Raw genomic sequence first — 14,348 nt, 5'->3', positions numbered from 1 at the left:
GATTTTTCAGTTGTTCTGTTAGAAAACATCTGATTAAAACCAAGAAAACCAAAATACTGAAACACGTCCATTTTGCAGCTGTCTACTAATCTTAGATGTCTAAATTGAGTCTTTAGAGTTACAAAGCATTTCTAACTTCAATGTCAGCTGGATCTGTGGGTTCTCAGATATAAGCTGCTCTCTGAGGGAAACACTGATAATATGTAGTAGAGAGTATTGTATGTAATGGCAAAGAGTTCATAAGGAAGTATCAAAGAGGACTAATGTAGGAAAGATCTTTGAATGACTCTCAACATTATTTGGTTTCCTTAGATGGAATTAAACTTATTAGTAAAGACATTTTTATATTGAAACAAAAAAATAAATAAAAGTAGGAATTGTGACTTCTTGAGTTAAACACCAAATTTATATGCCATTCTGAGAAATAAAACCTTGGGATTTCTATTATTCTCAGTAAACTAGAACATACCTCCAAATTTCCCAATACTGCAGTATCTTATCAAACCCCTAAATCAACCGACTTTTACTGATTTTACTAGTAAATCCTAATCTTAAACTCTTTAATATTTTTATCTGAAACTGAGAAAGTGAGAAAGTCAGTTCTGTGTGGTTCTTTTTTGGACCATCATTCCACAGTGTCTGTGCATTGGTCATCTGAGCAGCTGACTATGGATCTTGAATTTCTTGGTGGGAACCAGGCACCAAAACTTTTTGACAGCGTAATCTTTTACAAAGCTTAGACAAAAGAAATTTCTTTCCTCCCTGTCTCCACTATAAACAATTTTTGCTGTCTTCTAAAGCTAAAAGAATTTTTAGAAACCTTGGTCCGTTTATTTTCACTGTTCACGTTTGTGTACCCTTGTCATTGTATTTTGTGCAAATCATTCTGCATTTGACAGTCAAGATTTCTAGTTTTCCATTTATCCAAAGGATCAAGTCTTTCAAAGTAGTTAAGTACAGTTACAGAAAATTAAAAATTATGTATTGTAAATGGTTGTTCTGATGAGCAAACAAATAATGTCTCATGCACTGCAAAATGGAGCCAACACAGGTCACTGAAGAGACAGAAAAACATTTCTGTGAGGCCTACAAACAGTCTGCTTAGATTTTATGCATATTTTTATGGCACACTCAACAAATACGACTTGGAATTAAAATAATGTGGCATTTCCAAACTTGTTTAACACCAGTTTTGCACTGTTTCCATTCCATTTGTCTTTCCTTCTCAATGTAAGCCGCGCCACAACTGAGCACTTTTGAAAAATCACACTTTGGAATTGTAAATAACAGGGAAAGGTGTAAAACCCAACTTCTTCAGTTTAGAACAAAAAAATTACTCTTTAAAAGGAAACATTCATGTAATGAACTTTGTCGTCAATGAGAGTGTGGAACAAAAGTGAATAACACTTGTACAAAGAATACAGCATTAGTAAAATATCAAAGGGATACTTGGGGAAGGCATACATAAAAGTTAGCGCATAAGAAATGACCAATATTAATGCTCAAGCACACAGGTAATAAAATCTAATGAGTCTACATGTAAGTGTGATAGTTGAAACAATGTTTATACTCAACAGTACAAATATAACTGGAGGCCAAAATTAAACCTGTCTGAAAATTTGATTCTACCAGCCTAGCTTACCAGAAAATTATACATGTATAAACCCAATTCAATTCATATAAAATTTCCAAAAGCTAATAAAACGGAATACACTTTTGACAGTATGGTCCTACCTACACTGCCACATATAGCATTAAACAAAAATTTAGGCAGTTTAACAAAAAATTTCTGTTAGATGTAGTTTGCACTATAGATAAAGTTGTATATGCTGCAAAAGCACATTAATATCAATTAAATGTTTACATACTGAAAGTTGTCCAGACAAGAACTGTGGAACATCCCTTAACATGCCAGGACTCATGGGAGAAGTCACTGAAATAGAAGGTCGGTCCATTTTTTGAGATTCGAATGAACTTGAACCTGTAATTATAAACAAAAATATTTTATAAATAGTAGCAGTCATGCATTTTTCACAAAATTCTTTAAATAAAAATTTTAGAAATATAACCAAACATGCAACAAAGTTGTGATAAATATCACTTTTTAAAAATCTATTTAAAATTACCAAGTAATGATATTCAGTCTTTCAGTGCTTAAATGCAATCAAAAGCTTTTATTTGTAGAATGGAAAATAGTTTATTCAGATATTTCTGACTGTAATTATGTCAGTAAGTTGAAGGTCCCAAATTCCTAAATAATAAACACTTTACTGTGGTCAAAGGAAGTCAGTCTTCTGACTTATTATCTTATATAATCAGACTAATTTTGAATCAGATTTTTTCAAAAATATTAAGATGTATGTAATGTTTCATGTCTATTTTGCTTCAAATCTACAAGATCTGCAAAGGGTCAGGAGACAAGTTTTGACATATAAAACATAGAGCAGCAGTAAATTATTTCTATAAATACAAAAGACAATCCACATCTCACAAAATGTAAAATGAATTTTAAGAGTTGGCTGATGAGTAAAAAGTCATTGGATGAGTTTTTCATATTATTATAATCAAGATTATGCCACTTCATGGTTTTTATTATAATAAAGTTCTAAATCAATGATAAAAAATAACTTCAGGCTGAAATCCATCTTACCAGATTTAAGCCAAAGAACAAGTTACTTTTCCCTACATGAAATACTTCTTTCCCACTTTTGGTTTATAAGATTCATTTGAAATGCAAAACAACATAACAGGAAATTAAAAATTGCTATTAATATTCTTATATATTACTTAGAATTATGCTTTTCTTTTCAGTCAAAGCCACTCTAAACCTATAACCAATTGTCAAACCTAAATCAAAATATCCCGACTTTTGATAGCTTATTATTAAACAAAGATAGATAGATAGATAATACAGTAAGATGATATATTGAGACAAATACAGACAAAGAGACAAGAGCTATACTGACTGCAGATGACATTTTTTGATCTATTTGTGCTTACATAAAAGAGAGAGAAGATTTTCCTACCCCACAATTGAAACTTACTGGACTCCAGCTGTGCATGTGTGCTGTCAGGTATTCTGGGAATGTCCCTGAAATCAGGAAAATTAAGACAGGCTGATCCTTTATCTAACAAGCATATTAAAATTTCAGTTACACTATAACACTTCTCAATCCAACATGGAATGCCTCAGGAAAGGTGTATGATCTGCTGGCTGTCTTCAGCCATTGGGACAATTTATCTCTTATCCCAGTATAAATAATTTCAGTGTCAAATTAAATTCTACAGAACAACTGGTTTGATGAACACAGGAGAGAAGCTGCACAGTCACAAACAAAATAACTCAGTAAATGAAAGAACAATCTCAGAGTTAATGATAGACTAAAACTGTGAGTATTAAATCTTATGATGACATTATACATTAATGAAAATTACTGACCCTCACTCAAATATACTCAACTGCCAATAATGGCTTTCCCAGAACCTTCTTTACTGTCCTTGAATCCCAATTTTGAGCAATCTTACTTTTTCCATTTCTAAATAAAATGTACAAGTTCATTTGGCAGAATTGCTTACTTGCATATACAGGACATGTCACAACTCCTGTATAAAATTGCGCACAGCCATGTCATTTTAAAGCGTTTGGTTGCAATGAATGAGCACCCAACCGCGCCCACACCCTGCCCAGGAACATATTCTTCCTCTGAGGGGCAAACGTTTCTGTATGCTAATAAAACCCATCAATATGATTAATAAATAATTTCTTGAGCAAAACCAAGAAATATGAAGATCTTCAGCAGTAACAATATTTAAAAGCAGGTGGTGTGTTTTGCTTTATTCCAGGCCGCCCCAGGTGCCCGTGCCCCTGCGCTGGCAGCGGCGGCTGCCCCGTGCCGGGCACAGCCAGTCCCAAGGGCTCCTCGGCCACGGAGCCTCTGTGTTAACGTATTTAAGAAAGGGTAAAACAGCTGTGCAGCAGCTGTGAGAGAAAACAGGGAGGAAAAAAGCCGTGAAAGAAACATCCCTGCAGACACCAAGGTCAGGGAAGAAGGAGGGGGAAGAGGAGTGGGCTGCAACTCCCATTCCCCATCCTCTGCACTGCTAGGTGGAGGAGCAGGCAGAAAAACCAGGAGCAAAGGAGTGAATTTGAGCCTGGGAAAAAGGGAGGTAAGGGTAAGGTGGGTTCCGTTTTGGTTTATTTCTCACTATCCTATCCTTTTCCACAACTTACAACAACGGTAAATGAAAAATGCTTTCAGTGATCTCTATCTACTGTATCATACAATGAAAAAAATAGTCTGTATTATACATAAATAAAACTTATCTACTTCCTTTAGTATAGCTTTTCCAGTATACCTTCAGTTTACCTTTTCCAAACATTTTTCTTGACTCACTAGAAAAACACTTTTACTAAGCAGATTGAGTGAGCTGATGCACAGTATCCAACAATTCAAGCAAATCAGAAGGCAAGCAACTGCTCTAAGTGCCCATTGCAGACAAGATAAATCTCTGTTTTCAGTAAACCAAATTTGTCAGAACTCACTAGGGCTATTGAAGAAGCAAAGATTTAAGTTCGTGTATTTGATATGTGTAGAATTTATAAAGGGATCCAATACTCGCCTATTACTTTGCTCAGAAACACAATCCTTAGCTAACTCGTAATTTCAAAAAAGTATTTCTATCGTATGATTTTGAAAATAAAACCATGAAAACATATCATTATCATTCTGAACAGATTGAACATGAGTTTTCTATAGACAGCTGAAACAATAAATGTGAAAGCTTTGAACACTGTTCCTAAAGCATACAGATCCCACTATTTCATGGTAGCATGAATTCTATTTCTTACAAGGAACTCTCATTGAGATAAACATATGTAGGAGAAGCAGAAGGAGTTTTAGACATCTTGCATTTTAAGATACATTCCACTGCAAGCAGATTGTGTAGCATAATTATTAAAACATAGTGCACCATTTCTACCAAATTAATAATAGTAGAAATCAAGAAAAAAACATGCACTTCAAATTAACGATTTCTGAGAATCAGAAAGCAAAAAATATGTAAGTTTTTGTGCATAAGGAACAGTCAGCTCACACCAATAGCAACTCAGCCATCAACTTTTATTTTAAAATGAAAAAAAAAGACGTCAATTGCATGGTAAAATGGCATGTTTTGTGCTGTTGCATTTTTGTAAAATGACTTTCCATTTTATCTGCCTTTATCAGTTAAGCTTGTCATTTTCAGTTTTCATAGCACTCAGCCTATAATAAAGAGAACTAAGAATTGTGTTTACTGGAATTTTTTTTGTACTCAGAATATCAGGATGTGACAACAGGTTCTCAGCTAGGTTAATTGCCAGTAACTGAAGACTTCTGGCATCATTTAGTGTGTTGCTATGAGACCATCCACAGACTCTGTAAGTAACAGGATATATGTCAATGCAAAATGAAATCCTTCAGTTGGGCAGCAATTATTCTAACTGAAATAAATATCGCTTCTGACACCTTCAAATATGAACTTTAAATGACTTTAAATACACTGAAACTTTATTTCCTTGGGTGGAACAAAAACATATGACATTATGCTTTGCTGGGCAAGCAAAGGGTATTAATTTCTATTGTCCATTCAACTATGAACTGAAATCTTCTAAAATGAGAAGCGAATATGGTCTTTCCAGTTCATCAGCTCAAACCTCCTGAAGAACAATTCTGAAGTTGTCAATATCAGACTCCAAATAGTTACACGCACCTACCCAGATTCTAAAACCTTACCAACTTGTGGAAAGTATTCATTACTGAGATTTTTACAGCTACTGTAACAAGACACTGGGAATCAAATACACTGAACAACTGTTTGATCACTGATCTCTCAGTTCTTCAGACTATGAGGCGAACAGTGTGGAAGAAGGCACCTTGAGAGCCCACATCACTTTGGTTAAGGAATTACAGAGGAGCTGGTCTAGTGACAGCAAGTGGAGCACATGGTAACATAACAGAAGACATGATGATAAGGAAGGTAAACAACAGACAGCAAATATAAAAGCACAGGAAAGAATGCAGGAGGTTTCACACAGTGAAGAGAATGCAGAAAGATAAAAAAATCGAGTATTTTCAACACACGAGTGAAAGATTCCTTGAAATTTTCCTACAAACTTCTGTTTGAGAGATACTATGAAAGATTTATACCTCTATGAAATTAATTTGAGACCTCTTTTTCCATAACAATATTCTTCTAGTGATGTAGTCTGTCTCTTAGCATTATTATTATACTTACAACTCCCAAATTATGCAAAGGTGTTTAAGGATAGGACAGATAATACAGCCTTTACCCTAAAGGGGAGTTGCAATTTCATGTGTATGTGGGAAATAACCTCTCATCTCACTGAAAAGATAAAGCAGTTTTTGTTATTATCAAGATTGCTTAAAATTGTCATGCCAAATGAAGCCCCTACACATTAAGTTCCTGATGTGTCAAACATATTAAGTTCCCATTATAGCTGAAACAATAACAAATTATTCTCACTGAAATTCCATTCTCATATTATAGGGTTCTAGATTTTTTAGTAGTTCTCAATTTTTAGTTATGTTACCCATGCCTTTGTATATAAAGTTATGATAATTGTGTGCATCGTAAAAAAAAAAAAAAAAGGTTTAATATATTTATTAAAATACAATTGTAGAATCCTTCCAGCCCAGGGTGGAAGTGATCTTGAAAGATCATCTAGTCAAACCTCATATGGAAAAGGGAGCCTAGATGAGATTATTTTGCACCCTGTCCACTTGTGTCATGTACATCACAATAAATTCTGGGGGGAAAAGAAGAAAACTCTAAACAACTGTAAGTATCTTCAAATGCAGTGATAAGCATTTCCCTCTTTACAGCCCTGGTGTGATCAGATTTAGAACTTCCAGTGGAGTAAAAAAGTGATGGATATGACTTTAGTGTGTAGGAACTCGGGAGAAAAAGAACAGATGAAAAAGGGAAAGTATTCACAGTATAATATAACAAAAGCTACTATTGCTACGCAAGAAAAATTTAAGTTTATACATTGAGAGATAGGTCTGAAGGTTAAGAAAAATAGTCAATGTAAGGCACTAAAGAAAAACTCCCACACAACCCTAGATATTCATTCAGATATATTCTGTAGAAGATAACAAGCAATAATTTAATCGATTCCATAGATGAAGATGATGCAAATTTGGATTTAGGACTTTCTAAAGCATATAGAATATGCCATTAGCATATTGTATTTTGTGCAAAATTCTACATTGCAGACTCCCAATAAATAGAGCTCATCATCAGTCCACACACCAAATATGATCCTACAATTTTATCAAGAATTACAACAAAAAGTATAACCACAGTTAAAGAGCCACTATAGGCTGGATCACCAAGTGAATAGTCACAGAAGGGAACTTAGCAGATAATGCCTGGGACTCTCTGAGAGAATACAGGATTTCACACCAGCTCTTTTTACTCACTGATATGATCTCTCATTCTAGCTATGCTTCTGGTTTACTGAATCCTGCCTAAAAGTTTTACTGTTTACAGTGTTTATGAATGTTTGGTATCTCTGCCCTAAAAGGGAAATTTAGCAATACTTTTATCATGTTTAATGCCAAAAAAATTATTAAATTACTTACCCTATTGGTCTTGAAACCACAAGCTCCACTTGTGGCTCAGGTTTGGATTCTAAAATGATGTTATATACCTCCTCAAAGGTGGCTCCTTGTAGTAGCCTTCCATTCCATTCTAACACTTCATCACCTGAAATTTCAGTAATAACATTATATTTAGGAAGTTTGCTATGGAATGCATTTGCAATGACAATTTAGGCCATTCTATTGTCAGTTTTCTGTGTTGTAGAACAAGTTTGAACTCCTTCATGTAGTAAAATCCTGAGTATTAAAGGTTTATGCTTTATGTATGTAAAGTTGGGTGAAACAATAATATTGTCAGTAGGACCCCTTTAGAGTAAGATACAGCTCAGGCTCAGTTCAGCAGCTGTGGCTCATATGCTTTTCAGAAAATTCACATCTTTAGAACAGTATATCTCATCAACTTACTGTTTTAAAGATCCATTTACTTCTACAGGTTTAAGGTTCAGACAGTTCTTACGTTAATAGTTAATATTTCTTGAACATTCTCCAATCTAGCAATCTATGGTTTGCGTATTGGGATAGAAGCAGCTTCTTAGCCAAGCTGGTTCTGTTCAGATATTTATAATAGCTTGGTTTGCTCTAAATAAAATATACACCACAAAATGACTGGGCAGGATATCAGGATATTGAATATAAAATCATGAGCAAATTTTTTTAAGTAGTTTTTAAACAACATGAGAATATATGCATTTCACAAAAGCAATGGTCTAATAAATGAATGTCAGGTTGAATTCTGCACTCTTTCATCAGACTTATTTAACTTAATTTCACATCTAATTAAACTTACTCACTTGTTATCACCTTCAGGAAAGCAACTCAGCACTATAGATCTGAAGTAGATACATACCTGGTCTGAGATGCCCCACTGTATCAGCTAAGCTTCCTTTTTTAACTTTGGTGATAAATGCGCAGAGTCGACCTGATTCAGTCATCTTTCCTCCTACTACCTGTTTCAAAGAGGAAATATTTTCATAGAATGAAAATTACTTCAAATTACTTAAATGTTCTGGCAACAGGAAGAATAATTCAGCTTTTTCCTTAGATTTTCTGTAGCTCAGGTAAGACAGATGCACTTAGAAAAAAACAACAGAATTTTGGCTATGACAGGTTATTTTTGTAGCTATTCTGGAAATTTGTAAAATTTAAAAACAATGCAAATACAGAATGCTAAAGCTTTTATATTTTAGCAAATACACATATAGTATTTCATTGTATTATAAATTGCCATCCAAAACAATGTAAGGTGTTAGTCTGCTTACTTCAGTAAGCACTTATTTCACTTACTAGACTGCTTACTTCAATACTTTTTTACCTGGAAAAATTTATATTAATATAACAGAACTCACAATGTTCATACTAAGCATCAAACATCTCAATTGATGAAATTCCCTTTGGTTGGGCAATTTAGATGAAAACACTTGTCATACCGAAGATTTCTCTACAGGAAACTTCAGCAGCTTTAACTTTATATTTATCTTAGAATCAAGAGATAGTAGGTCAGAATCAGTCATAACTGCATAATTTTCAAATTCCTAAAGTTTCTTAACAGTCTTCATATTGGGATTTAAAATTTTTAACATTAAATTCAGTTTAGTTTACTTTCAGTATGTAAATATTTGAAATTTGAGGTCAGGAATAACTGATGAAAATCACTCTTTTCAGATGTTTATTGAGATTAAAAAGCAGTTTACTCTTAAATCTGAACTATTAATGACTCTCAGTGAAGAGTAGATGTTTAAACAAAAAGTATTTCATAATGGCACTGTTAGTTGCTTCTCCTGCATTTTCTGATATTAAGACAAAATTAAACACAAAATTTGATGTCCCACTGGCTTATCCACTGGCTTCAAGTAAAATTATTTGTCAATTAAATAAAAAACACAAATATTTCCAAAGCATGTTAGTATATAAGTAACTAGACTGATTTAATCCCTATTAATAGGGTATGACTATAGCCTAATTTGTATATCCAAAGTTAAGTAAGAGTCATGCTAAATAGAGAACAGAAAATTAAAACTTCCTAATAATTTCTCACAACAAGGATGAGGAATCAAAATAAATACGTTTGTTTCTTTTACTCTGTATAATTCATTCTCAGTCTTGTACTAGTATTTCTGGAACTGCAAATAGTAGTACCTCACAAAACTGAGATCAAGATGTGAGCTAGAAATAACCTCATAATGTGTTTAAAGAGCACTGCATCATGAAAGAGATGTGAATATAGGAATAAGAGGTGAATATATTATTTTGTGATAAAAACCAATAAATGTTAAATAATTTTTTATCTGGTTGGTTGTTTTTGTTTTTTTTTAATGTGGCAAATCAAACAATCAGAAGAGAGAAAAATCCAGAAAGAGGCTGTTACATTGGCAGACTCTGATCTGTACTGAAATGTCATTAATTTGCAGATGTCCCCCTGGTCTTCAAGAGCAATAATTTATTTTTCACTTTTCTCCTCTCTTTTGGGAATAGGCATTGTACCATGGTGCAGTACTCAATACCAAAGAGCAAAGACAGGACTTGGCTTGCCTAGCAAGGATGCAATTAGTACTTTGCTAAGAACACATTCTCAGAATACTTGTGAAAACATATCTAGTCTTTCAGAAAAGTACAATTTTTTGAGCCTGCCAAGGACCCAGTAAAACTACTCAAGGTAACTGAATACAAAATATCTATCTTTTAACTTTCAGAATGATAAGACATTTTTTATATTTTCATGCATATGCTATATAAGAATATTTTTATCATAAAGGTAGTTAATTTAACCAAGAGAGTAGTTAGTTCCAAAGTTATTCATTACCAACCTTCAGTCCAAGCATGGCTCCCGAATCTCTAGGCACGCTTCCATCTTTTAGTCGCTTATTTAACAAAATCCGACCAATGAGACGATCGCCATCTTTGGATGGTTGCCAAGTTACTGGATGCTATCATATGGTGTTAATGGAAAATACAGTGAATAGGATTTTAATGAAAAATATTTCAGTAATACTTTTCATTTCCTGATATATTTTTAAAATGCCATGAAAGTATTATGATTACAATAATATTTAATGTAAGAGCATGACAGAAAACTGTGCTGAAAAATATTCATTCGAGTATATAGTTCATTACAGTGTATGTCTAATATTTAATAACATTATCTATTTTACTAAATCCAATTTGTGAATATCTAGAATGATTTTTGCACCTTGATTTGACAGATATAGACAACTATACACAGTTATCTACACACAATGACAATCACACCTGAGTACTGAGAAAAACAACTCTAGAAGTCCAGTATAGGAGTAATACTGGAAAAGAAGTTTAACTCAAACCAAAAATTTGATGTAAGAATTTTCTTCTTTTTCCACTATTACAAACATGTCAATTTTTATCTGACTGACAAACATATTTAGTGTTCTACATTCTCAGTAGTAATATTTTAAAAAATTACAACATACATGAAAAGTCATTTCTTCATTTAAACATTCTGTTTCTTTCTTGGAATAATTACTTCACATGTGAAGCACAGCTACAGTGAACATTATTATTTCATTACTCCATATGGGCACAGTTATACTTGTCTATTGGCATAATTAATTTTTTTTAAGATTTACTTTTGTGTAATCATAGTACTTTTTCACAGAAAAACACTATTTCATGCTCTATTTCATGCAAAAATTAGCAGGCAACAGATAAATCTGCTCCCATTACAACTAATAACTCTAAAAAGATTTAGCATAATCTCCACCAAACTGAAAGCAAAAATAAAATATACCAAAGCAGATGGCAAAGCTTTTAATTCTGCACAATACTGCACAAAAATCGCATGGCAACAAAACAAATGAACAACCATGACAGTGAAAGGGAAAAAAGAAAAACAACTTTTCTGTGCAGAGAGACCCAATTTTCTCCCTTTTTCACCTGGGCTTTAAACTATTAATTTAATTTCAGCCCCAGGAGTTTGAACATAATAAATCAAATAAGCCAATTGGTAGAATCCTTATTGTTAATTACTTTATGCTTTAAGGTAATACCATGATATGCCATTTTGCAACAATAAGAACAACATTCCTTTATGCCTCTCAATTTTTTTCTTAGGCTGCCAAACGGTAAAAGCTGCAAGCATGCAAAGACTTTTCATTTGTTTTTCTTTTCTGCACCTTAAGAAATGCTGTATCATCTCTAGAAACACCCTATCTTTTACTTTATGCACTATTTTAATGAGTGACAGAGAGCAAACAAAGACCAAATGAGCAGGTTAAAATGCAGGCTCCAAAATCTCAGTACCTTCTCACTATGGCTATGTTCCTCGTTTAGGGTTGTGCTACTACACGTATCTACCCCAGAGTCTTTTATCTGAGGCTCAGACCATTCCAAGTCCTCTTCCAAAGAGTGGCCACCAAAGCACACCATTTTCTTTTGCCTCTCGGATAAGGTGTTAGAATCCGACAAAACTGCCTGCTCACTAGTTTTTCTTTTTCCCCTTTGACTGTCCCCTATAGGTGTGGGATAAAAAAAGGATACAAAAAAGAAAACATGCAAAGGTGTAAATAAAACCAAGGAAATGTGAAATGATAAAGGAAACTAAATGGTAAGGCTCCACATGTCTCACCAAAGACATTGGGGATGCCTCACTGCTATGCCAAGACGTATGGTCCAACCAGTTGTAATCCATGTCTCCTGTGAGAATCAGACAGACAAGATAGTGCAGTAAAGGAAAGGGGAAAGAAAGGACAGACAAAGATACAGTAAAACTGTAAAGATTTCTGATAATCCTATCTGATTGATAACCTCTTCCAGCTGGACTTGCAAAGGGCTTCCAAGAAAAAGTTAAGGCTCCAACAACAGAGTACATGGAATATGAAAAACACTAAGGAGGGAGACAAGTTTGTGCATGTCTGTGTGTGCACAAAATCATGTACAGTGTAAAGCATCATTGCTTCAGAGTTTTTAACTGTCCCTACAAAGTCACTAACAGTAAATTAAATGAAAAGGTAAACTGTGTCATATTTCTAAGAGAATATTCATTAGGGAAAGCATTTGAATATGGAATGAAATTTCATTACAATCTAAAGGAACCATTCTGTGTTAAGGAACGTATTTCTTTACTTTTCTGACACAAATAGTATTTATTCTAATTATTTCAATAATACTTAAGACAATGGCACTCCGCATTCGCTGTACAGTAGATGATGTTTTAAGGGAGGTTAAATGAAAAACAAATCTAGAAATTATATCTAGAATAAAAAGCATATTAATTTTTCTTTGTCTACTGGTTAAATATCAGGAAGAATTCTAGTAAGCACAGATACCTCATAGCTGGGAATGTGTAAGGATTTGGCAAAATACATAAATATTTTACAGAATCAGAATTTAACCTACATGGCAGATACATGGTAGAAAGAAAGGTTTGAAAAACAGTTCTGAAGAAAAGGCCTAAATTAATGCTGCTGTCCATAGAATTGGGGAATGACTCATGTATTTTTATAAAACATTCTCTTTCATGTAAGTACTTTTAACTGTAAATTATGCCCACACATTTTGCATTATTAAACTTCTCTTTTTTTCTTTACCATCGTTACTACCTGTTACATGAAAAACATTTTGTTACTACATGCTACATAACATTTTTATAATACTGTATGCAGGAAACAAATGCTTAGTTTTCTATAAAATTTCATAACAAAAAGAACACTAGAGCAAAGTGGCTCTGCTCTTTTTAGTACAGACCACAAACAACATTTTTTTTATTTCCGTTACTTCAGATCCTGCTTTGACATTATTCAACCTATTTCTTTGGACTACACCAGTGAGGTGGTGAAATTTAACTAAGAAGTCTTTAGAAAAGTAAAACATACTCCCTTGGACGGATAAATGTACAATAAAAAATATAATCTTTTTTCACTTGTTTTCTCCTAATATGTAGACTTGCATATGCTATATGAAAAGAAAAAAATCAAGTCTCATTTTCATTTTAAAGAAGGAAATATTCAGAATACAAAGGCCTTATTTTGAAAAAGACACTTCATCTCTTACACATTGCAGAACTGTTCTAAAGTATTAAATAGCCTTTTCTTTCGTAAAAACTGTTTAAGTGACCTCATAAAATAATTTTGAAGTCTTAATTCATTTATATTTTTTAGGTAATACTTAGGTCTGCTTTAAATCTATTAACTCAGTGTCTTGGTTCTTGAAAGGAATTTAAAAATAGGAAATTCATACCAAAACTTCTTTGCTGTGCATGTTAACGTCTTGACTGTATTACAGATAAAAGTGTGGCTGTCCTGCTAAAGGGGAAAGAAATATTCTTCTGAAAGCTAATATGATTTTGCTCAATGTACTTCTGTCATAGAATTTCTAGTCTTACCTCTGCCTCCAGACATTGCTTCAGGGGTTCTGAGTGAAATCATCAGTGAGTTCATGAAGATCTAACTATTCCTCATAAATATACATTTAGAGATAACCAGATGATAGCAAGAGTTCCTGTCTACATATTGCCTATTTTACATATTACCTGGGGCCTTTCAACACTGGTCCAGGCTCATCTGCTGATGTAACTGATTTCTGCTTATTCTAAGAGTCCTCTTTCACAGGTATTAATGTATGGTCCATCCACATACCATATATGTTGAAGATTAGACACATTTAGCCTAGCATACCCACTAACATATAGAAATTACTTATATTTTTAAAAATTCAGTT

At 33.5% G+C, this 14,348-nt stretch overlaps 1 protein-coding gene across 50 annotated transcripts in view; it reads right to left on the bottom strand.

The window, feature by feature from the left end:
* RIMS2 (regulating synaptic membrane exocytosis 2) overlaps window positions 1–14,348 on the bottom strand; it is a 449,434-nt gene that overhangs the window by 198,358 nt on the left and 236,728 nt on the right. For 49 of the 50 annotated variants that reach the window (XM_027883430.1, XM_027883435.1, XM_027883443.1 and 46 more), the window contains 6 exons: window positions 12,259–12,326; window positions 10,466–10,585; window positions 8,509–8,608; window positions 7,644–7,767; window positions 3,045–3,091; window positions 1,869–1,981 (listed from right to left, as the gene is read on the bottom strand). In XM_027883430.1, the coding sequence (XP_027739231.1) occupies window positions 1,869–1,981; window positions 3,045–3,091; window positions 7,644–7,767; window positions 8,509–8,608; window positions 10,466–10,585; window positions 12,259–12,326 (572 nt within the window). Of the gene's footprint in view, window positions 1–1,868; window positions 1,982–3,044; window positions 3,092–7,643; window positions 7,768–8,508; window positions 8,609–10,465; window positions 10,586–11,933; window positions 12,143–12,258; window positions 12,327–14,348 lie in introns of all 50 variants that reach the window. The other variant, XM_027883478.1, reaches the window with a different exon arrangement.

Source organism: Empidonax traillii, unplaced genomic scaffold (assembly GCF_003031625.1).
Source record: "Empidonax traillii isolate 1590-97213 ecotype Southwest subspecies unplaced genomic scaffold, ASM303162v1 scaffold126:size1624879, whole genome shotgun sequence".
NCBI classification, from domain to species: Eukaryota; Metazoa; Chordata; class Aves; order Passeriformes; family Tyrannidae; genus Empidonax; species Empidonax traillii.
The sequence above is the reverse complement of the archived record's forward strand: the minus strand, read 5'-3'. Positions and strand labels throughout refer to the sequence as shown.